The sequence below is a fragment of the Panthera onca genome, chromosome F1 (assembly GCF_046562875.1).
Source record: "Panthera onca isolate mPanOnc1 chromosome F1, mPanOnc1 haplotype 2, whole genome shotgun sequence".
In the NCBI taxonomy this organism is placed as follows: Eukaryota; Metazoa; Chordata; class Mammalia; order Carnivora; family Felidae; genus Panthera; species Panthera onca.
Genome location: NC_138355.1, coordinates 23,686,048 through 23,711,998, shown reverse-complemented (window position 1 = coordinate 23,711,998; position 25,951 = coordinate 23,686,048). Strand labels below are relative to the sequence as shown.

Here is a 25,951-nt window from a genome sequence, read left to right as displayed (position 1 = left end):
AGCCTGTTTCCGATTCTGTGTCTCCCTCTCTCTCTGCCCCTCCCCCGTTCATGCTCTGTCTCTCTCTGTCCCAAAAATAAATAAAAAACGTTGAAAAAAAAAAAAATTTTAAAAAAAATAAAATATAAGTTATTGTCAAATTGGTTTCCATACAGCACCCAGTGAACATCCCAACAAGCAAACTAGCAAAATTTAAAAGATTGGTAAGACATACTGGTAACTGTATGGGGAAACAATGTATGTGGGAGTGTAAACTGATGTAACATTTTTAAAAGAAAACTCAGTAATATCTAAATTTTGAATAAAAAACTCTTTGATCTAGTAATTTCACCTTTAAATATCCTATAAGCATACTAGCACAAGTAAGCAATGACACTGTTTTAAGAATGCTCTCTGCAGCACTGTTTACAATACTGAAATGCTGGATACAACCTAAATGCCAGTCAATAAAGGGTAAGTTAAATAAATTACCAAGCATTTGTACAACAGAAACACTCACATAAATACTTTTAGAAGTATTTATTACACTTAAATAAAAGTATTACATATTCTGAATAAAAAAACATCTAATATTTACTAACTTTAGAAAAGGCAAATTACAGGAGAGATCCCAAATGTGATCCTACATGTAGGGAAACGAAAATGATTACCTAGGGGAAAGAGAGTTATCACTTTATAACCATCTCCAGTGTTTGATTTTTTCCCATGAGAACACACTATAAATTTAAATATTTATAAGCATATTCCAGCAATTTGTTTTTTAATGAAACCAGACTATCTTGTACTTAAATTTTTTTTAATGTTTATTTATTTTTGAAAGAGCACCTGAACAGGGGAGGGACAGAGAGAGAAGGAAACACAGAATCCAAATCAGGCTCCAGGCTCTGAGCTGTCAGCACAGAGCCTGACGGAGGGCTTGAACTCATGAACCAGGAGATCATGACTTGAGCTGAAGTCGGACACTTAACCGACTGAGCCACCCAGGTGCCCCTAGACTATCTTATATTTCTAATGAAAGACTAATAGCCCCAAATTATTTAGCATGAGAACAGAAGATTGAGATTTTCAAGGTGTATTATGGGTGATCTACAAAAGCAATAAATGGACATACCAATCACAACTGGTCTATAATTTTTTTAAAGCTATAAACGGGTTTCTTTTTTTTTTTTTTTTAATGTTTATTTATTTTTGAGATACAGCGAACAGGGGAGGGGCAGAGAGAGGGAGACAGAGGATCTGAAGCCAGTTCCATGCTGACAGCAGTGAACCCAATGCCAGGCTCAACCTCACAAACCATCAGATCATGACCTGAACTAAAATCAGACGTTTATTTTTATTTTTATTTTTTTATTCATAATTCACTTTTTTAAATTTTTTTTCAATATATGAAATGTATCGTCAAATTGGTTTCCATACAACACCCAGTGCTCATCCCAAAAGGTGCCTTCCTCAATACCCATCACCCACCCTCCCCTCCCTCCCACCCCCATCAACCCTCAGCTTGTTCTCAGTTTTTAAGAGTCTCTTATGCTTTGGCTCTCTTCCACTCTAACCTCTTTTTTTTTTTTTTTCTACCCCTCCCCCATGGGTTTCTGTTAAGTTTCTCAGGATCCACATAAGAGTGAAAACATACGGTATCTGTCTTTCTCTGTATGGCTTATTTCACTTAGCATCACACTCTCCAGTTCCATCCACGTTGCTACAAAGGGCCATTATTTCATTCTCTCTCATTGCCACGTAGTACTCCATTGTGTATATAAACCACAATTTCTTTATCCATTCATCAGTTGATGGACATTAGGCTCTTTCCATACTTTGGCTATTGTTGAGAGTGCTGCTGTAAACATTGGGGTACAAGTGCCCCTATGCATCAGTACTCCTGTATCCCTTGGGTAAATTCCTAGCAGTGCTATTGCTGGGTCATAGGGTAGGTCTATTTTTAATTTTCTGAGGAACCTCCACACTGTTTTCCAGAGTGGCTGCACCAGTTTGCATTCCCACCAACAGTGCAAGAGGGTTCCCATTTCTCCACATCCTCTCCAGCATCTATAGTCTCCTGATTTGTTCATTTTGGCCACTCTGACTGGCTAGAGGTGATATCTGAGTGTAGTTTTGTAAAATCAGACGTTTAACCAACTGAGCCACCTGGCGCCTCTATAGTTATAAACAGGCTTCTATTCTATAATCAAAATAACCTAAAAACTGATTACTCAGCTAGAGTTAACTTTGGTTTATTTTTCTTTTATCACCACACCTGTTATCAATTGTGTGGGTGGACTGCCACACCCAGTAAGAGAATTAGCCTGTTTATCATTAAATTTTCACAACTCCATATGACCTTATTTTAAAATCAGTAGATACTTTCTGGTTAAAAAAAAAAAAAAAATACAAGATTTCATCCAGATTACAATTCTCAGTTTATATATTACATCACAGGGAATTACCAAGTTTCCTTAGTATCTGGGACCGAAGAGTCCACAGCATCAATGAGAAGATAAAATACCTTAACAAACCTAGTACTATTTGCTCTCCTTGGTTTTGCAGTAAGGGGAAATCTAAGTACTGACAGGCTAGAAATCATCCACATAGGTAGTCAGTCAATGACTACACAGCAAGACTTCAAGCCACATTTTCTTACTTCCTCCTGCCTTTCCATTTGGCTTCCTATCCATGAAAACAAACCACAAATCCATCTATACTACCTCCCCACCTTGCCCGACCAATCCAAACACCAGGCACCTAACACTGTACGGTCTTCAACCCCATGCCTTTGCAAACTCACACCTTTCTTCTGGCTTGAAAGCCCTCCTCCAGTCTCTTCTTCAAAGACCAAACTCAAATTCTACTTCTGTGAGACACTTCCCTCCATTCTAAACCAAGCCTCGTCCCCAACTCCGTCAGTCTCCTACACCACTTAGTTACTACTAATTTACTTAATTATTATTTACAACACAGGACTGTTTTCTGTTTTAGTATCTTATTCACCCAAACTCCCCTAATTAGCAAACTTGGTATAATGCCTTATTTATAGATCAAAGGTACTTTGAAATCAAAACTAACATTTGATTAACCTGTTGACTAAAAGGCAGTAAACCAGACTTTAATCTGAGATGTATGTTACATAGGAGGGCATAATCAAATGACTGCTGGGGCCACTGGCTGGCTCAGTGGGAAGAGCATGCGACTCTTGATCTCGGGGCTATGAGTTCAAGCCCCATGTTGGATTAGAGGCTACTAAAAATTTTAATTAAAAAAATAAAAATAAATAAATAACTGCTAAGAGCAATTCTTATTCTAAGAACCTAGAATTTCAAGACTGAAACTTTTAATAATATTATTAAAACAATCTATACACCAGAATGTTCTTCATAGAACAAAGATTTGAAAACGCAAGCTCTTCCCACAAACTTTTCAACTTTACACATCTCTAGCAACCACAGCCTAAAAAACCTGTTGATTGTAGGGGCACCTGGGTGGCTCAGTCGGTTAAGCGTCCGACTTTGGCTCAGGTCATGATCTCTCAGCCTGTGAGTTCAAGCCCCCGTGTTGGGTTCTGTGCTGACAGTTCAGAGGCTGGAGCCCGCTTCAGATTCTGTGCCTCCTTCTCTCTCTGCCCCTCCCCCTCTCACACTCTGTCTCTCTCTCTCTCTCTCTCTCTCTCTCCTTCAAAACTAAACATTAAAAAAAATTAACAAAACTGTTGACTGTATATTTTCCCCATCAGTACACTGTTACAATTTGCAATTCTATTCCAGTTTCAGGGTGGGCAACATATAGAGGTAGAACCAGGAAGACTACCTCATTAGAAGCAAAAGACAATTATTGACCGCCTTTTCTTTCAAAATAGTCAAGTTATACTTCATATCCTGTTATTTAAAAATTTATGTACTATCATACCTAGGCAAAACTGTAATTCAAATGATGTTTAGCAATTCTTCTCAAACACAAATTTGCCTCAAATACATTATAATTCAGAAAAGAATAATCATTAACAATATTTTGTTTGCCCTCTTAGAATCTGAAACCTTTTCAGGACTATGTTTAGCATGATTTTCTTTTTTTAAGTTAAAAAGCTGTCAGAAAGTCTCAGCTAGTATTTTCCATTTCTTTTGCCTAATCTTCATGTAATGAATTAAGGCTTTCAAACTTACTCCTTTGACCTTAAAAGCTATTTAAAAAAGTACTAATTAAGATTCAATAAACTTATTGCTGATGGCAATTGTTATGTCTCATCAAAGCATTTTTCAAGTGGAATTTTTCATCTCTCAAAATCCATATAATTTATTCCAAAGTTCGTATCATCTATGACTGAAAAAAGTTGCTAACAGGCACTCACAGATTGCTACTAGGAGTACATTATTTTCAGGGAACAATTTTGCAATACCTACCACACGAACCTCAGAAAAATGTATTCCTTTGACCTGAAACAATTTCTAGGAACGCACCCAAGGAAAAATCGCACACACTTGAGCTTTTGCTTATCTGCACTTTCTAAAGTAAACATGTTTTGCTTTTATCTTAACAGCAACAACAAAATGTGCTCTCAACCTACTCAGTTGATCAAAACTCTGTGTGGACTGGCCAGTTTTATGATTAGATACATCTACTGGACAAAGGGGAATGATTACAGAATAACAATATTTAAAACTTTTTTTCATATATTTTTGCCAAAGGATTCTCAAAACTTGTTACGACAGGCATGCTCTCCAACGTTCAGACATATATCAAAAATACTGAAACTGAGAACTAAAATATATCCACTGAGCTCTTATTTGTAAAACACTTAAAACAGTGCCTGGCACGTGATGAAACCAATGTTAGTGGCTCGTAGTAGATTAATTAGTTATAAAAGGGAACAAAACAGCAAAATCAAAGGTAGTGAAGAATAAGCACTATCTGTCAATTAGAAGAAAGGTAGAGAACTTCCTCAACCTGATTTCAAGAAGCCCACAGCTATCATAATTAATGGAAAGACTGAAAGCTTACTCCCTAACATCAGAACGAGGACAAGTTTGTTCACTCTTGCCAATTCTTTTTATTCACTACTGTACTGGAGTTCTAGCAAGTACAATTAGGCAACAAAATGAAAAGGTATGCAGACTGGAAATAAAGAAGTAAAACTAACTCTTGGCAGATAGCATCATCTTGTACATTCAAAAATACTACAAAAACCACGCAGGCAAAAACTATTAGAGCCAATAAAGGAATTCAGCAAGGCTGCAGGATGCAGCATCAATATACAAAACCAGCTACATTTGTCTACAGCAGCAACACTCAGAAAATGAATTCCATTTACTTCCAGAAAACAAAAACAAAAACAACTCCATTTACAACAGCATCAAAAAGAACAATATACTTAGGAATAAACGTAACAAAAAAGTGCAAAACTTCTACTCTGAAAAATATAAAACACTGTTGAAAGAAATTAAAGACAATCTAAATAAACGAAAAGACATCTAGTAGTCAAATTCACAAAAACAGAAAAGAGAGAATGGTGGCAGGAACTGAGGGAAATGAGGAGTTCTTTAATGGATATAGTTTCAGTTTTACAAGATGAAGAACTTTTGGAGATCTGTTGCACAACAATGTGAATATACTGAATGCTACCAAACTATGCACTTAAAAATGATTAAAATGATAAATATTGTTAGATATATTCTTACCACAATTAGAAATTTAAAATGTAATAAATAATTCTTTTTTGTTAATTTGTTTTAATGTTTGTTTATTTTTGAGACAGAGAGAGACAGAACACGAACAGGGGAGGGTCAGAGATAGGGAGACACAGAATCCAACGCAGGCTCCAGGCTCTGAGCTGTCAGCACAGAGCCTGACGTGGGGCTTAAACTCTCAGACCGTGAGATCATGACCTGAGCTGAAGTCAGCCGCTCAACTGACTGAGCCACCCAAGTGCCCCTAGAACCCAGAATTTTAAACCTTAATGAACTGACAATAGAGAATACTGAAAACATATAGAAATTAGAGTCATTTAAAAGCTTTTTACAAATTGGGACATAAAGAGAAAATTTTATCTGGTGACAGAATGTTGCAATAAAAAGTGATTTTTCTGTCTCTAAGACAGACAACATGCATTATCCGAAATTCTGAAATCACAGAAGGGGAACATTTCTACTCCATGTTGGCTCATCCCTGTGTACAAATTTCACATTTTATATCACACTAAAACTAGCCATGTGTAATAGAGATATTTCATAAATGGCTAATTAAGAGCCTAACAATCAATAAATGTCATTATGCAAACTTAAGCAGCAACATTTATATTCCTGGTGAGATCCACTTGCTGTATTTACAATTAAATTTAAGGAGGAAAAAGCAAAAGAACGTTCTTTTATGAAAGAAGTCTCACGATGCCCAAGACAACTGTCTCAGAAAGTTCCATCCCTATCTGTTAACCAAACAAGGCTCAAATTTCATATCCTTATTGAAGTCAAACCCATACAAACGTCACTGTGAAACTAAATACGCTGATGCAACAGATGACATCAGCTGGAGTTGTGTTTACAGGTCTATCCATCTAAAGCATAAGCCTTGACCTTAACAACAAGCCCAGCATCATACTCTTTGTATTTGTGTGTTAAGCAAACTTGGATAGAAGAAGTAAAAGAGCTCCCTAATCTCTCTCTCCCCCAAGCGTTATAGCCCTGTGCTGAATCAGGTTAGGTACTCTGCTAGTTACTCTATGCTCATTACATCTGTTAAGAGTAATGAGTAGCACTTATTTGCAGTAATCTAATTATGCAACTGGGGGAGGAGTTCTCATTCACTTAATGTGGAGCTCCATGAGGGCAAACACATGTACTGATCACTGCTGCAGGCCCAGCACCTCACCAGGCACCACTAATTACTGATGGGTTGGGGGCTGAAGGAATGAATAAATGGATGAATGGTGTCTAAAACACGGTAGATGCCCAAAAAATGTTCACTGAATTAACAAGGGCTTATTTTCTAATTTTTTGTTCCCAGATATAGAAAACTCCATGTAATATAAATCCTAAATTAGACACACCAAACTCCACTTGTATCAATAAGGCTCACCTGTATGACATATGAAGCAATTTGCACACCAGCGTCACCAGTACAGGTGGCTGTGACTGGCACTTAAATCAAGCGTTCCTTTCTACTCTCTTTATCAATTTATTTTTCACTTGTGTACCTTCACACTGCCTACCAGCACACCCACTTATAAAGAGAGCTAAAAAGACCGCAATCCCAGGGTGCCCAGGGGGCTCAGTAGGAACAGCATGTGACTCTTGATCTCAAGGTTGTGGGTTCAAGCCCTGTGTTGGGTGTAGAGGTTACTAAAAATGGTAAAAACTTAAAGACGGGGGGGGGGGGGGGGGCAGCAATCCCTATTCTAAAACGCTGAATTTGTTCTTATTTCATTAAATCACCTCAAAAAAATTAAAAGCCTGTCTCAAAGCTGCTGTAGCTCTTGATCTCCAGATCAGGTTTGCTTCTTTTTCTTTAGAGCAGCGACTAATGAACCCACTGCCATGGGCAAAGAGAAGACCCTCATCAAGATCATCGGCATGGGCCATGTGGACTCCAGCAAGCCCACCAATGCCACGCATCTCATCTACAAGCGGGGGCGGGGGGCACTAACAGGAGAACCATCAAGAAGTGGAGGCAGCAGATAAGCAAGGGCTCCTTCAAATATGCCCAGGTGCTACACAAGCCTAAGGTGGAGGGAGAGTATGGCATCACCACTCCCATCCCTATGGAAGTCTGATACATCACCATCATCAATGTCCCAGGCCATAGGGACTTCATCAAGAATGTGATCACTGGACATCTGAAGCCAATGCGCCGTGTTCATCATGGCAGTGTCCTGCAGGAGTTTGAAGTGGGCATCTCCAAGAAGGGCAGACCTTCGAGCTCATGCTGTGGCCTACATGCTGGGCCTGAAGCAGCCCGTGGCTCGGGATGGCCACTAATAAGAGGGACTCCACGAGGCCTACCTATAGCACTGTGCGCTTCCAGGTCACTTTAGAAGTGAGCACCTACCTCAAGAAGATCAGCTACAATCCGGCCGCATGGCTTTTGTGCCCATCTCGGGCTGGCACAGCGACAACCTGCCCTGGCTGGAAGGTCAGTAGGACAGATGAGAACACCACCCGGTGACAGCTAGAAGTCTCCGGATTCTACCCTCCCACCCACTAACCCAGTCAATAAGTCCTAAGGCTGCCTCTGCGAGACATGTACAAGATTAGAGGCACTGCAGGCACCTGGGGGGCTCAGTCAGTTAAGGGTCTGACTCTTCATTTCAGCTCAGGTAATGATCTCACGGTTCATGGGTTCAAGTCCCACATCAGGCTCCACACTGACAGCATGGAGCCTGCTTGGGATTCTCTCTCCCTCTCTCTGCCTCTCCCTAACTGGCTCATGTGTACTCTCTCATATTAAATAAATAAACTTAAAAAAAAAAAAAAAAAAGAAAGAAAGAAAAAGATCAGGTATTGTGCCAAGGGGCCAGTGGAGACTGGCTTCCTGAAATCTGGGACAGTGGTCACCCTCGTCTCCACCAACCCTCACCAGAGGTCTGTGGAGAAGCACCACGAGGCCTGTCTAAGGCCCTGCCTGGTGACAACGTGGGTTTCAACATGAAGAATGTGTCTGTGAAAGACATTCCTCATAGAAAAGTAGGTGGAGACAGCAGGAACGACTCCCCCCATGGAAGGTGGCAATGTTGTGGCACAGGTGATTGTCTTAAACCACCCTAAGCAGATCCGTGCTGGCCAAACCCTGGTGCTGGACAGCCATACAGCTCACATCTCCTGAACTGAGGGAAAAGACTGACCAACACTTGGGCAAGAAGACAGAAGACAACTGAAAGCCCTGAAGCCTGGTGACGCAGCCACTGTGCAAACAGTCCCCAGCAAGGCCTTGAGTGTGGAGACCTTCTCTGAGTACCTGCCACTAGGCCATTAGGGACATGAGACAAATAGTGGCCCTTGAAGTTATCAAGGCAATAGATAAGAAGTCATCCCCTGCCAGCAAGGTCCCGGAATCAATGGTAATGAAGAATGTCCTCTTCAGTGTCCTAAGCAATCTTCACTATAAAAATTACTTAACAAGACTCTTAAAAACTGAGAACTGAGGGTTGATGGGGGGTGGGAGGGAGGGTAGGGTGGGTGATGGGTATTGAGGAGGGCACCTTTTGGGATGAGCACTGGGTGTTGTATGGAAACCAATTTGACAATAAACTTCATATATTGAAAAAAAAAAAAAACAGTGTATAAAGGACTGATACGACTCAACATCCAAAAAACAAATAAAAAAATCTGATTGAAAAATGGGCAGAAGACCTGAATAGACATTAATCCAAAGAGGACATACAAATGGCCAACAAACATATGAAAAAATGGTCACAATCAATAATCATCAGGAAAATGCAAATCAAAATCACAATGAGATATCATCTTATACCTATCAGAATGGCTAAAATTAAACAGATAAGAAATGACAAGTATTGGTAAGGAAGCAAAAAAAAAAAGGAACCCTCATGTGCTGTTGGTGGGAATGTAAATTGGTACAACCACTGGGGAAAACAGTATGGAATTTCCTCAAAACAGTAAAAACAGAACTACCATATGATCCAATAATTCCACTACTAAGTATTTACCCAAAGAAAATAAAAACACCAATTCAAGAAGATATACACACCCCTATGTTTATTGCAGCATTATTTACAATAGCCAAGATATAAAATCAACCTAAGTGTCCATGATGGACAGACAAGAAAGGTGTAATACATATCTATAATGGAATATTATACAGCCATAAAAAGACACACTGTGACAACATGGACGGACCCAGAAGGTATTATGTTAAGTGAAATAAGTCAGACAGAGAAAGACAAATACACATGATGTCACTCGTGTGGAATCCCTAAAAAAATGAATAAACAGCAGAATCAGAAAAAAAATAAAATAAAATAAAATAAAAAAATAAAAATTACTTAACAGTCTATGTATTTACTGAGGAAGATTAATAAAACTTAAGTAGCCAAGAAAAAAACAAAACAAAACAAAAGTAAAGACCTTACCATTACTAGATATCCCTAGGGACTCTTCTGAAGGCTTTCTCTCATCTTCCTTTTCTTCAAAATTTTCCCCGGACCTTGACGGCCGTTTTCTGAGAGATGTCGTCTCTTCACCCACCATTGTAATGTCTAGGAAGACATGAAAAGCTTTTGTAGGGGAGGAAAACTTCCTTTCTTCCCTTCCAGGTTTCTGGGGTGGTCTGATAATTAAATTGACATAAGACAGATTAACAGGAAAAAAACAAATTTAAATCTGTATGTACAGGAGCCCATAAAAATTGGGGACAAAAGAAGTGAACAAAGCAGGCAACCCTGTACCTTTTTAGACAAAGAAACAATGTGTGAAGAACTGACAAGACAAAAGGGCTTGGACTTGAGGTAGTAAATTAGTGAAGTAACAAGGTTTGTTAAACAGCCTTCTCAGTTTGATCAAAAAGAAAAAGGAAAGGACCCAAATAAAATCAAGAATGAAAGAGGAGAGATCACAACACAGCAGAAATAAAAACAATAATAAGAGAATATTATGAGCAATTATATGCCAATAAAATGGGCAATATGGAAGAAATGGACAAATTTCTAGAAACATATACACTACCAAAACTGAAACAGGAAGAAATAGAAAATTTGAACAGACCCATAACCAGTAAGGAAATTGAGTTAGTAATCAAAAATCTCCCAAAAAACAAGAGTCTAGGACCAGGTGGCTTTCCAGGGGAATTCTACCAAACATTTAAGGAAGAGTTAAATCTATTCTCTTGAAACTGTTCCAAAAAATAGAAAAGGAAGGAAAACTTCCAAACTCTTTCTATGAAGCCAGCATTACCTTCATTCCAAAACGAGACAGAGACCCCACTAAAAAGGAGAACTATAGACCAATTTCCATGATGAACGTGGATGCAAAAATCCTCAACAAGATATTAGCCAACCAGCTCCAACAATTATTCACCACGACCAAGTGGGATTTATACCTGGGATGCGGGGATGTTTCAGTATCTGCAAAACAACGTGATTCATCACATCAATTAAACAAAGGACAAGAACCATATGATCCTCTCAATAGATGCAGAGAAAGCATGTGACAAAATACAGCATCCTTTCTTGATAAAACCCCTCAAGAAAGTAGGGATAGAAGGATCATACCTCGAGATTACAAAAGCCATATTTGAACGACTCAAAGCTAATATCATCCTCAATGGGGAAAAACTGGGAGCTTTCCCCCTAAGGGCAGGAACAAGACAGGGATGTCCACCCTCACCACTGTTATTCAACATAGTATTGGAAGTCTTAGCCTCTGCAATCAGACAACACAAAGAAATAAAAGGCATCCAAATCGGCCAGGAGGAGGTCAAACTTTCACTCCTCACAGATGACATGATACTCTACGTGGAAAACCCTAAAGATTCCACCAAAAATTTGCTAGAATTGATTCATGAATTCAGCAAAGTTGCAGGATATAAAATCAACGCACAGAAATTGGTTGCATTCCTATACACCAATAATGAAGCAACAACAGAAAGAGAAATCAAGAAATCGATCCCATTTACAGTTGCACCAAAAACCATAAAATACCTAGGAATAAATAGAACCAACGAGGTGAAAAATCTATACATTGAAAACTATAGAAAGCTGATGAAAGAAATTGAAGACACAAAAAAATGGAAAAAGATTCCATGCTCCAGGATAGAAAGAACAAATATTGTTAAAATGTCAATATTACCCAAAGCAATCTACATATTCAATGCAATCCCTATCAAAATAACACCAGCATTCTTCACAGAACTAGAACAAACAATCCTAAAATTTGTATAGAACCAGAAAAGACCCCGAATAGCCAAAGCAATCTTGAATAAGAAAACCAAAGCAGGTGGCATCACAATCCCAGACTTCAAGCTATACTACAAAGCTATAATCAAGACATTATGATACTGGCACAAGAAGAGACACTCAGATCAATGGAACAGAATAGAGAACCCAGAAATGGGCCCACAAACCTATGGCCAACTAATCTCTGACAAAGCAGGAAAGAATATCCAATGGAATAAAGGCAGTCTCTTCAGCAAGTGGTGCTGGGAAAACTGGACAGCAACATGCAGAAGAATGAATCTGGACTACTTTCTTACACCCCACACAAAAATAAACTCAAAATGGATGAAAGACCTAAATGTAAGACAGAAAGCCATCAATATCCTCGAGGAGAAAGCAGGCAAAAACCTCTTTCATCTTGGCCACAGCAACTTCTTACTCAACACGTCTCCAGAGGCAAGGGAAACAAAAGCAAAAATGAACTACTGGGACCTCATCAACATAAAAAGCTTCTGCACAGTGAAGTAAACAATCAGCAACACTAAAAGGCAACCGACAGAATGGGAGAGGATATTTGCAAACAACATATCAGATAAAGGGTTAGTATACAAAATCTATAAAGAACTTACCAAACTCAAAAAACAAATAGTCCAGTGAAGAAATGGGAAAAAGACATGAATAGACACTTCTTCAAAAAAGACATCCAGATGGCCAACCGACACATGAAAAAAATGCTCCACATCACTCATCATCAAGGAAATACAAATCAAAACCACAATGAGATACCACCTCACCCCTGTCAGAATGGCTAACATTAACAACTCAGGCAACAACACATGTTGGTGAGGATGCAGAGAAAGAGGATCTCTTTTGCATTGTTGGTGGCAATGCAAGCTGGTGCAGCCACTCTGAGAACAGCACGGAGGTTCCTCAAAAAATTAAAAACAGAACTACCCTACGACCAGCAATTGCACTACCAGGTATTTATCCAAGGGATACAGATACGCTGTTTTGAAGGGACACGTGCGCCCCCATGTTTATAGCAACACTATCAACAGTAGCCAAAGTATGGAAAGAGCCCAAATGTCCATCGATGGATGAATGGATAAAGAAGATGTAATATATATATACAACGGTGGATTACTCGGCAAACAAAAAGAATGAAATCTTGCCATTTGCAACTACATGGATGAACTGGAGGGGATTATGCTAAGTGAAATTAGTCAGAGAAAGATAAATATCCTATGACTTCACTCATATGAGGACTTTAAGAGAGAAAGCAAACGAACATAAAGGAAGGGAAACAAAAATAATATAAAAACAGGGAGGGAGACAAAACAGAAGAGACTCATAAATATGGAGAACAAACAGAGGGTTACTGGAGGAGGTGTGGGAGGGGGGATGGGCTAAATGGGTAAGGAGCATTAAGGAATCTACTCCTGAAATCATTGTTGCACTATATGCTAACTAATTTGGATGTAAACTAAAAAAAATAAAATTAATAAAAAAATTAAATTAAATTAAAAAATAAATAAACTTAAAAAAAAAACAGCCTTCTCAGCCCTAAATTCCTTGGTGATAGGGATGCCTTCTACCCTCCTAGTACAGGGAGGATACCTTTCACATGGTATCCTCTGTTTTCAGAGGTCTGTTTTCAGGCAGACAAAAGAGGGTTGGAGTGTCTTCCTTGCACTGGATGTTAAGTAACTTTAATTCAAAATAATCAATATGCCAAAGTGGCACATTCTGGGGTGGCATATTTGCTCCCCTTCACTTTAAAGTATCTGGCTTAAGCAAATGTCACAGTATCACCATATTTAGGAGAGGTAGAAAATGACATTCTCTTCCTTTGGTTTTACCTTCATCATGGGTAAGCATTTTCTGAGTACAACATACTATAAAAATTTTAAAGAAATTAGTCCTTAAAAAAATAATAGGTTTCAAAGGCCCTTATTTAAACAAAGCCCCATTTTTTTTTTTTTTTTTTTTTTTTTTTTGGAGAGCAAGAGCGCGAGCGAGCAGGGGAGGGGCAGAAAGCAAGGGAGACACAGAATCTGAAGCAGGCTCCAGGCTCTGAGCTGTCAGCACAGGGCCTAACTCGGGGCTCGAACCCACAAACCACAAGATCATGACCTAGGCCAAAATCAAGAGATGGATGCTAAACCAGCTGAGCCAGCCAGGTGCCCCACAAAAACCCCATCTGTAAAGAACAATTTAGTTGAACAAGGCAGATGCATATGAAAAATTAAGAATTAAATAACAGAAGGTAAGTACACAGACGCCACAAAGTAGGGTACACTTAACATCAAGGGGCGCCTGGGTGGCTTAGTAGGTTAGGCGTCTGATTCTTGATTTCAGCTCAGGTCACGATCTCATGATTCATGAGATTGAGCCCTACATCAGGCTCTGTGCTGAACAGCGTGTAGTCTGTTTAGGACACTCTCTCTCTCTCTCTCTCAGTCCCTCCCCTGCTCTCTCTTTCTCAAAAATAAATAAACATAAAAAAAAAGTCAAGTCAATGGTAAAAACAATACTTGAAATTCAGAGACAGAAGAGATCATTAAGAGATGCAAAGTTTTCACAGAAAAGGTATTTGAACGGAGTCCTAAAGGATGAGAACAGAGCACTCTATGGATGGGAAAGGATTAAAACAAGGTCCTTATAAGATGTGTTAGAGATCATAAATTGATCAGACTACTTTACTAGAGGACAGGAAACAAGCTCTTGTTGAGTATCTAAAAGTTCAAGGACTCTGCTGGGTGCTTTAAGTTTTTTCATCCAATCTTCATAGCTCTGCAAAAAAGATATTATTAATCGCAGTTCACATAAGAAAAAATAAGGCTCAGAGTAGTACTGTCAACACCCTCTGTGCATACACCAGAAACATACCTATAGTAGAACGAGTTGAGTTTATTAACAATGTGCACGAAGGGAAACTGTGGGGAATCTCAGAATACCAGAAATGACTTAAGATTTGGGACTTGGCTAGATGATTTTTGGAAAAGTCCAAAGAAGTAGGGGTTGACTCTGGCTTGGGTGCAGTCAGAAAGCAGAACAATGTTATGATCAGTAGATCAACAAATCTTCTCCACAGAGAGGCTAAAGCTATAACCAGTAGAGCAGCAACAATCATTCACATTAGCCTGGAGAGGGGGGTGGTAGAAATTTTATGACTTGGACGATGTTCACATTTTGTCTAGGTTAAGACATGATTATAGCATGTTGTTTCTGTCTTGATCCACCACGATCACAGAGTAGCCTTGTCTGATGCTGACATTCAGTGAAATTGTTTGTGGTCAACAGAAGGACACCAAGAAGACCCAGATGGTAAATGCCAGGCTTGCCCACAACATCGCGGCCTCGTTGACAGTATCAGCACAGCTCTGGGATGCCAAGGCTTTCCTTCTCTTCCCAGTAACTTGCCCAGGACCACACAGGGCCAGATTTTAACCTGGGTCAGATGCAAACCACAAACATCATTAACTATCTGCATGGTTTTTTTAAGTCGGTAACAGAGAAATGTGATGAGGGAAAAGACTAGAAAGGAGAGCTAAACTATAAAGGCCTAAGAAACGAGCACTTATTTTTCAGTTAGGCAGTGGTAAGCCCATTCTAAACACTGAAAAATATGATCAAAGTCAAATTTGAGGCAGATCAACACAGTACAGGGTTAACTCTAAAGCAGTATTTTACTGTGTTTTCCTTAATGTGAAGCAAAAAGAAAAACAAAGTACTTATTTTTAAAGCCTTATATTTTTAAATTCTAATATTATGGCCTTTCTAAACTTTTATGTTACAATGTCCTTTCCCGTACAAAATGCAGTACATGGAGAGTTTGATTGTTTCCTTAAATATCACTGCTCAGCAACGTAAAAATCTGGCTAATCTAGATCAATTTCTTTCTAATTTTTTCAGAAATCAAATAAATGAAACAAAATTATGGAACAGCAGATGAATACATGAAGTAGAAATTTTAGGAGACCCCTAAGAGCCAATTCAGAGGAACCTAGGAAAGAGGTCAGGGCAACTGATGAATTTAATTAAAAGTGCTTTGTGTTAACAGTGACAGAGGAAGCCAGAAGGGCATCCAACTCTCCAACAGAAAGATCAGAGAAGAACTGACCACTGGGGGAAGCCCTCAGAGTGAGACATCAGGAAGTAGAAAAGAAATCAGTGGGCATTTAGGGGGCTCAGTCAGTTAAACATCCGATTCTTGGCTTCAGTTCAGGTCATCTCATGGTTTCGTGGGTTTGAGCCCCGTATCTGTGATGACAGTGCAGAGTCTGCTCAGGATTCTCCCTCTTTCTCTGCCCTCCCCTGCTCATGCTGTCTCTGTCTCTCTCAAAATAAATAAATAACCTTACAAAAGGGTGGGGGGTGGGGGGCAGGGAGAAAAGAAATCAGGGAAGAAAACAACATAGATAGAAAGATCCAAGGGGCACCTGGGTGGCTCAGTCAGTTAAGGGTCTAATTCTTGGTTTCAGCTCAGGTCATGATCTCATGGTCCGTGAGCTTGAGTCCCACATCAGGCTCTGTACTGACAGTGCGGTGCCTGTTTGGGATTCTCTCTCCCTCTCTCTCTGCCCCTCCTTCACTTGCTCTCTCTTAAAATAAATAAACTTAAAAAAAAATTAAAGAAAATAAACACCTTTATGTATCCTACTCAGCAAGATCTATGACAATTGTTCTTAATCGAGACTAGGGAGGGGTGCCCTAGATTTCTAGGGTATGCAAAAACTTCAATTCTTTCAATAACCGAAATAAATAATTACACATTTTATTACATAAAGCAAGCTGTACAGGATGGCTAAAACAATGCTACTTTGCTTTTGGCCGAGACTATCAATTCATTGAGAAATCAATTCTCAAGCTGATTAAAAGCACTAAATAAGAGGTGAAAAAAATACTAAAACAAGTTGACAAATAAATGCTGCTTAAAAAGCCAAAACAAAAAACAAAAAACTTAAGCCTGGATACCCTACAGAATAATGAAAACATTACTACAAGAGTTCTTGGTAAGGAGACCAGGGGCCAACAACCATTAGGTTGTTCTTCCAGGTTACTAGAGAATAAAGCTTTACTTCAAAAGCGAAAGCACAGGTACGTACTCTGTACAATTATTCTGCCACAATTTAAATCTTATTAAAATATTAATACTTATTAAAGTATTAAAATAAATACTTATGTTAGAAGTGAGCCCAAGAAGAAAAGTGTTTACATAACAAAATCTTTGTATCCTAATCCACACGAACTTCTTTGGCCTTGATTTCCCCTACTTAGCAGGAAGTGACAACTACGAAGGCACAGGATTTGACATCTGTGCCCCAAGAAGTACTTTACACTCCTGCTCCGTCATATCACGGTATCCTCGCTAAATTCTCCAACCTCTCTGGAACCTGTTTCTTCATCTAGAAAATGAAGATAAATACTACTGCACAGAGCGATAACAAAAGAAGATAATACACACTAAAGTGCCACCATTATTCACAACCACGTTTGAAAAATTAACTAAGTAATCTGATATGCACATATCTACCTCCTGTATGCTAAATGGCAGTCAAACATTAAGCCACAACATCCCTCAAATTCTGGTGTTTGCTTTTATGATGTACCAGATGAGGGTAAACAAAGGGCCATATTTATCTACCTTCTCAAATGCAGCTCAGGTACGTGTGGCTTCTAAGAAAACATTAACAAATCGTATTACTGTCATACATACGGATGTTAGGAAAGATAAATCACTTAAAATGGCTCACCTCGACGTTGATCAAATCCTCAGATCATGTAAATCATAAGATTATGAGGGGATATCTGAATCTCACTCACTCCCCCCATCTCTCCCCACCGCTGATTTTTCCACACTTCTTTAACTTCAACATCCACGTACACAGATCCATCCAATACCCTGGGCCGCCAGCTCCCTGACTTCCTCCCGTCTCCGACAAGCTGTTCTCATGTTCCAGTCATACCTTCCCCTTGACCTCACTGTTAACCAACAACTGTACCATGTCCATAATTCTGATTTCCAGCAGGTGAACTACTGATGTTCCCTCCAATGCCATTCTTCTCACAGCCTTACCTATCTCAGTGAATGGTTAATGGTCTTCCCCATTTTAGTCTTTGCCCAGATTTTAAACAAAGCCTAGGAGCCATCCTCAATTCCTTACTTTCCCTTACCCAATCCAGCAGCAAGGCCATTTCAGGCTGCCCTCAAAATAAATACCCAACTCCGATGTCTTCTCACCACATCCCCCACCTCTACCAGAGTCGAAGTCACTGTCTCATCTCACTGTAGCCTCCTAACTGGTCTTTCTCCGTTTTCTCCTTTCTGGTCTATTTTTTTTTAACATAGTACCCAGATTAATCCTTTTAAGGTTAAGTCAGAGCAAGTCACTCCCCTGATCAAAACCCTTCAAACACTGAATTTTGTTCCAACTCCTCACCATTGTCTGATAACTCTTCCATGATCTGCCACTCACTCCCTGCCCCTCCCCTGCACCCTCAACTTCCCACAACACTTTCACTTGCTCTGCTCTAGTGACTCTGGCCTTTTGCTGTTCCCGGAATAAGCCACAGCATTCCTACTCACAGGCCTTTGCTATTTCCTTTGCCTGGACTATCTCCCTCAAATACAAGGCTTTCTCCTTCACTTCATTTAAGTTCTCTGCTCAAACATCCCCTCCCTGGGGTCTCCCCTGTCTACCTTAACTAAACACTCTTGCACCGTATTACTCTCTTATCCCTTACCTTCCTTTACTTTCCTTCAGAGCACTTACTGCCCAACGCATTATAGTGTTTATTGTCTATCAACCCACAAGACGACAATCCCCATGAAAAGAATTTTGTCTTGTTCACTATTTTATCCAAGTATCTAGAACCATGCCTGGCACATACACTGCACTTAATACACATTTTTTAAGTGAATAAAGTGTTACCAAGTATTTTCACATGTGTTAACGAAATGAAGTAACTGGTGCACCTGGCTGGATCAGTCAGTAGAGCACGTGACTCTTAATGTCAGGGTTGTGAGTTTAAGCCCCACACTGGGCATGGAGCCTACTTAAAAACACACAAAAAAAGTGCTGAATAAATAAATACTACTTAAAAAAATAAAGAGGAAATGAAGGAACTGAAACAAACGTCCACTTCCTATGTCCTGAAGTGATCATTAAACAAACAGCAAGAAAGCTGAAATGGTGTTCACTTTTATCTCTAACTTTACCTATGAACACCAAAAGATAAATATAAAAGTTAATGAGGGCATTTACCTAGCTTGGGATTTAAATTATATATTTATATATAAATATACATAAAAATGGGGCACCTGGGTGGCTCAGTCGGTTAAGCATCCGACTTCGGCTCAGGTCATGATCTCACAGTTTGTGGGTTTGAGCCCCACATCAGGCTCTGTGCTGACAGCTCAGAGCCTGGAGCCTGCTTTGGATTCTGTGTCCCTCTCTCTTTCCGCCCCACCCCTGCTTGTGCTCTGTCTCTCTTTCAAAAACGAATAAACATTTTAAAAATTTTTTTTTAATTAAATAAATAAATAAAAATAAACATACATAAAAATGATCTGTTCTAGAGCTCAGGATTCTTCATCAGCAAGTGCTATTCAGGACCCAATTCTACACTCAGGTTGTCTAAGAAACAATTTGCTGACAAATGCCATGCCCTTTGCTCCACTGGAAAATCTCTTAAGCTTGAGATTATCCTCCTGAAGTGATTCAAATAATTAGAAAAATATTATTAATAATGGTTAGTAAGTTTCCTTTAGTGGGTAGTTACTATCTGCTATGCTCCCTGATAAGACTTTTTGTACATTACCTCCTTTAATCCTAACAATAACCCTAGGAAATAGGTAATCCCGGCGGCATCCTCAACCAGAAAAGGGCAGTGACTGCTGGAAGCATAACTATAGATGACAGTAAAGAAAAAAAAAAAAAACTTTTAAAAGTTTTTAAGGAATCAACATTAAAAATGAGAGCAAGAACAGGTCTTTCAGTGTAGGATCAAACGGGTTAGGTTACTAATAAGTCCCATAAATCATCACTGTGTCAAAGCAGACCTTCAAGTTCATGCTCTAATGACCCTGGTGCACCTTAAAAAGGCTATGTTAGTTTAAACACAGAAGGCAAGAAGAAAGCTTTTTAATTTGCATTGAAAAAAATGTGTTAAAAAAGATAGAAAAAGGAAAAAAATGTGTTTCTGACACTTGAAAGTATACACCAACTATGTGAAAATTCATGTAGATTAAGTATCTCTTTCTACAGTGATGGTAGATAAATGTGTTGCAATAATACAGAGGTCTACCCCATTACCCTGTGTATGTACACACACACACACACACACACACACACACACACACACGAGAAGGTATAACAAACCATTTAGGGAAGTCAAACAAATCCTCACAGAGGAAATGATATTAAAGCCAGAGTTGAAAGAAAAAACAGAAGTTCCAATGTATCAAAACAGGATGGGAAGAAGAGAGCATTCTACGATAAGCATGGACAAGTAGAGACCTTGGTGACAGATTCACTATTTCAAGTATTTTATTGAGGTCTACTGCAATACCAAGCCCTGGGATACAAAGATGACTCTAACAGCCTGTGCCCTCAAGGACTAAAAATCTAGCGATTTTTAAATTATAACATAATTTAATTATAACATAATTATAACACCCAGTGATATTATAGAACAGCAGTAGCTGAGATGCACAGGAAATACAGGCCTGGCGCCCAACAGGACTTAGGGGCCATCAGGAAAGGTCTCCTGAAAAAAGTAAAATCTAGGTTAAATCTTAAAGGAAGAGAAGGATTAATGCTGGAGCATGAAAGGACAAGAACAAAAGGTCAAGGGCCCTTAGGGCTGATTAGAAAGAGTTTCCAACTTACAAAAACAAGGAGCTGCAGGGGTTTTTAAACAACAGGGTGGGGAGGCTGGCAGGCTCAGCGAGAGAAGCATGTCACTCTTGACCTCGGGATTGTGAGTGCAAGCCCCTGGTTGCATGCAGAGATTACTTTTTTAAAAATATTTAAAATATATACATAAAAAAGAAACAGGAAGGTGACTTCATATTTGTCTTTCAGTAAGATAATTCAGACACCAATGTAGAAGATGAGAGACTGGCAGAGAGAACAATTAGTACACATACACACAAAAAGATAAAGGCCTGAAATAAGGCTCAAACAGCAGGTAATGATTAAATGAACAAATGATTTCATGAAGAAATTAGAGATAAGGGAGATAAATCTACAAACATTAAGCTGAGGCATTGATGATATCCAGGTGGCTACATCCAGAAGGCATCCAGAAATGTAGATCCAGAGTTTTGTAATTCGGCTAAGGTTATGGGTGTACCATTGAGATATGTGACTACAGAAGAGAAAGGAGAGGGTAAGTTCAGCATGATGTGCCTGTGGGTCAGCCCAGTGACAATGAAAAGCAGGCAGGTGAACATACAAGTCGAGACTGGAGACAGAGATCTGGATTCATCGGTGGCAGCAGCTATGGCCAAAGCACAGGAAGGAAATCACCCAGGGAGAGACCAGAAATCAAGTTACCTAGGAGGAGACACCTAGCAGGCTCAGTCAGAAGAGTGTGCAACTCTTGATCTCCAGGTTGTGGGTTCAAGCTCCACGCTGGGTGCAGAGATTCTTAAAAAAAAAAAAAAAAAAATTTAGTAATAAACTTAAAAAAAAATAAGAAATTACCCAGGAAACATCAAAGCTAACATTTACCTAACACTTACTATGGTTCCTTTAATCCTCACAACAATCTATGCAGTAGATACTATTATCCCATTTTACAGGTGATTAAGCCATTTTCCCGGTGATTAAGCCATTTTCCCAATATTATAAGGTACCTAAAGAACAGTGAAAAGGCCTAGGAGAGATTAGAGAACCAGAAGCAAGTAATATTAGAAACCCAGTTAGAAGATTCAAGAAGTAATCTGATCAATATCATGGAAACTTCAAGTAAGACCCAAAAAAAAGAAAAAAAAAAAGAAGAAGGAAATAAAAAAAGGAGGGTTGGACACAGGAAATTTCACAATTTGGGGACATTAATAGCTACAATTTACTTGTATGGTTCATTTCAAGGACAAAGAAATCTATTGGGTTGGGCTGCAAAATGAGTTGAGGAAGTAAAGGCAGTGATCACAAGACTAGTCTCTCAAGAGGTCTGGCCATAAAGGAACCAGGAACTAATGTTTACTAAGCCAGTAACATTTAGTGCTGGGTAGCAGGGCAGGTGCGATGAACCTCATCTCATCTCATTGAACACTTGCATTTTAAAAGATACAGAAGATTCAGAAACCCTATGAAACTTGTTCAAAGTCACACCACCAGTAAGTGTCAATGGAAACATTTACACTGAGGTGACAAAGAGCTGACCAGATAGCTGTTTCAAAATACCACACAGAGACTAGACACTATTTCTTAAGAATCCAATCTGTGCACTGATTTCATAATGTTCAGTGTCATCATATCTCATTTGCCTTAAGAAAGGAAAACAGAAAAAAAAATTGATTTAAGAAACAAACGAACCATGTTGGAAAGAATGTCAACTTTAGCCTGCCTGCAGTGTTCCTATTATACAGCTTTCAGGGGCACCTGGGTGGCTCAGTGGGTTAAGTGTCTGACTCTTGATTTCTCCTCAGGTCATGATCTCATGGTTCCTGAGGTCGAACCCCCGCATCCAGCTCTGCACTGACAGTACAGAGCCTGCTTGGGATTCTCTCTCCCTCTCTGTCTGTCCCCCCCATGCTCACTCTTTGTCCCTCTTAAAATAAATAAACATTATTTTTTTTAATAAATAAGGCTTTCAAAAGAAGCTATAAATCTATAAAACAAATAGAACGTGACCAACTTTGCTATGTCACTCTCACATTCAATGGAGGAAAAGAGAACAATTGCAGATAAATTTACAATTCAAAACTTAAAGTTTCTCCCCCTTCCCTCCAAGCAAAGGTTTACCCAAGTACAACCTTACAACACTTCTTTTTTTTTTTTTCATATGCTTTTTTAACATTTTATTTATTTTTGAGACAGGAAGAGACAGAGCGTGAACGGGGGAGGGTCAGAGAGAGAGAGGGAGACACAGACTGAAACAGGCTCCAGGCTCTGAGCTGTCAGCACAGAGCCCAACGCGGGGCTCGAACTCACAGACCGTGAGATCATGACCTGAGCCGAAGTCGGACGCTTAACCGACTGAGCCACCCAGGCGCCCCCCTTACAACACTTCTATAGCAAAGAACTACGTCATTAAGCCAGTTGGCTACACTAAGGAACCCACATAAATTCTCATTCACACTTGTATGGTCAATATAATCATTTATCCTATGTTGATAAATTTCAGAGGAAAAAAAAGTTGTTAACTGGCCTTTTTTAAAAAAAAAACTTTTCCTATTTCCTTCCCTAAGGAAACAAGCACTTTTATGTAGTTAATATTTCCCATTGAAAACTTCCTTCCTCTGTTCTCCAGCTCATTTGTTCTTTCATTGTGCCACAGGTGCTAGACCAGACTCTGATAATTCAGACATAAACAAGATACACTAGCCCAGGCTTCATGAAATGTACATGCTAGGAGAGGAAACAATTAAAGTATCTAAGTAACAAACATATTACAACTGATGATTAACTGCTAAGGAAAACAGAGTAGTATGACAGCTTAACAGATATAGGTTTTCTGAAATGACACTTGAGAAATGTGTTGGATTTGGGGAAAGGAGAGAATGGCACATTAGAGGTGAAGAAAACCCCTAAAGACTAGAAGACAGTAAAAAGAAAGAGGCTTTCTTGGAACAAAAATAAAACCCATGTGGCTGGAGCCTAGAGAACCAGGAGGGAAGTGGCCAAAAAGAAATGGAGATGGATGGAAAGAATGGCAGCAGTATTTTGGTCTTTATCCTAAGAGAATGGGAAAGGTTTGAGAGTTCCGATCACGTGATGCACTGGGACAGGTGCATTTTGAAAGAATTACTCTTGACTACATCAGAGCTCCTAACAAATGCCACTCTCAAGCCTAGACAACACACAAATTTCCCTAACAAGTCATTCATGGATATTACACACATGAGGGGGTGGGGGTGGATTCAAGTTGAATTCTATGTCAAAGGGAGGTTCTCTGAAAAAATAGTTTAAACGATGGCAGCGACCTAGAAAGTGACCAATGAACTTAATCTATACATAAATATGAAAAATAGCATTTAGACTTGTTTCTCGGTTACAAATGACTTCTAAATATAACCGAATGGCTGTTAACATTTCAGTGACAGAAAATTACACCTTAATATTTGAAAATAAAATAGGAGCTTGATGAAAGGCTTTGGTGCCCAGATTTCGAATCTTGAAGTGCCCGCCATCTACTTTTATCCTAAATCAATGAAAAGTAACTTCCTGAGCTCATTTTTGGTTTCGCTTCTTACAGAATAAAATGTCTTCTAATTCATAACTTTCTTTACTACCAGCTCGAGGGATGCCACGGGATCTGGGAGGCACGCAACAAACCTCCGAGGTTCAAAGGGCTGCCAGCCACGCGGGCGCCCACCGTAACTTTCGCGCCCTCCCCACCCTCCCAAACTCGCCACGACTCGCGGCGGCTTCCCCCTCCCTCGGCTCCGGGCCGCCTTCTCCGTCCTCTGGCCCAGGGCAAGGCCAGGCCCGTCCGGCCGAGGTGCAGCCGCCACCTCTTTCCCCTTCCTCTCCGGCTGACGCGGGTGGACCCGGGCGGGAAGTGAGGAGGGGATGGGGAAGCATCTGCATTACCTGGGGCCGGAGCCCGACAGCGGGCGAGAACGCCAAAGCCGGGAAGCCCTCGCAGCGAGGCTGGCGGGAAGGTGGGCTACGGGCAGCTCTCCCGGGGTCCAAGACCGGCAGCGCAATCAGCCCCGCCGCAAGCGAAGATAAAGCTCCTCACTCCCCGGCCCCTCCGCCCCCAGCCTAGCGGCCCGCTACGCAGCGTCACGCGCACGGCCCGCGCCGGCTCGGGAGCTCATTGGCGGCACGGGCCGCCGTCAGGCTCCTCCCACCGCCCACGGCCGCCCCGCCTCTTCCCGGGCCCCCGGGCGCCCACCTGGCCCGGGCTCGCCCGAAAGCAGCTAAGCGCGAGCCGCTCGTGTACCCGCTACGGCAGCTTGCTTTGCGTTTTGCTCCAGCGAACCGAGATAACTTCCTACAACTCCGAAACGGCACCCGGCGTGGTAGCTCGGGACCGGGGAGTCTAGTTGCCTCCTCCAGAGACTCGCAGAAGCCGCCTCTAGAACTGTGGATCTTTGCAGTTTGAGTCGACCCTCTCTCTAGGAGCAAATTAGAAGCACGAGCCAGAAGCGTTTATCATGGGATACTTTAATGCTTTGTAAACTATACTAGATAAGGAGACAGTGAGATATGTGAAATGATGGGACAATTAAGAAATTTAAAAGGGAACTTCAGGGGCACCTGGATGGCTTAGTTAAGCGTCAGACTTCGGATCAGGTCATGATCTCACGGTTGGTGGGTTTGTGACAGAGGCACCTGGGTGGCTTAGTCAGTTACGTGTCACACCAGATCAGGTTATGATCTCACGGTTGGTGGGTGCGTGGGTTCGAGCTCCGTGTTGGGCTCTGTGCTAACAGCTCAGAGACTGGAACCTGCTTTGGATTCTGTGTCTCCCTCTCTCTACCCCTTCCCTGCTCACACTGTGTCTCTCTCGGAAACAAACATTAAAAAAATTTTTTTAAAGGGAACTGCATAATCAAAAGAAAGCTAATGGTGCAGAGAGATTTAGGATGTAGATTAGATGCAAAGGTTAATCAGACTGTTTTGCAAAGGCAAAGGAATTTAGAGTAAAGGTAGGTGACAAGGGAATACCGAGAGCATTAGACACCAGGGCCACGCTCAGAGCCTGCAAACCAATAGGAGCCAACCCAGCCTGCCTAATGACTTTGAACCACTCCAAACAAGTTGAGAGGGTCGACCCTGTCAAGCTACTCTGATCAAATGGATAGGGCTTCCTGGAAGTGACTATTCTGTGAACGTTTAAACCAAGAGGACTTGTACAAGTCGCCCTTGCCACCAATGCAGGGCTTGTGCTAACTGTGAGATC

The 25,951-nt window shown here is 40.3% G+C and overlaps 1 protein-coding gene across 3 annotated transcripts in view; it reads right to left on the bottom strand.

Annotated features, from left to right (window-relative positions):
* Positions 1-24,821, bottom strand: part of SOAT1 (sterol O-acyltransferase 1) — a 79,933-nt gene extending 55,112 nt beyond the window's left edge. The window contains exons 1-3 of one of the 3 annotated variants that reach the window (XM_060643654.3): positions 24,634-24,821; positions 21,430-21,522; positions 10,067-10,192 (exon numbers count right to left, since the gene is read on the bottom strand). In XM_060643654.3, coding sequence (XP_060499637.1) covers positions 10,067-10,184 — 118 coding nt within the window. In that variant the 5' untranslated portion in view covers positions 10,185-10,192; positions 21,430-21,522; positions 24,634-24,821. The remainder of the gene's footprint in view (positions 1-10,066; positions 10,193-21,429; positions 21,523-24,633) is intronic. The other 2 variants (XM_060643653.3, XM_060643656.3) reach the window with 2 other exon arrangements.
* Positions 24,822-25,951: the final 1,130 nt, after the last annotated feature.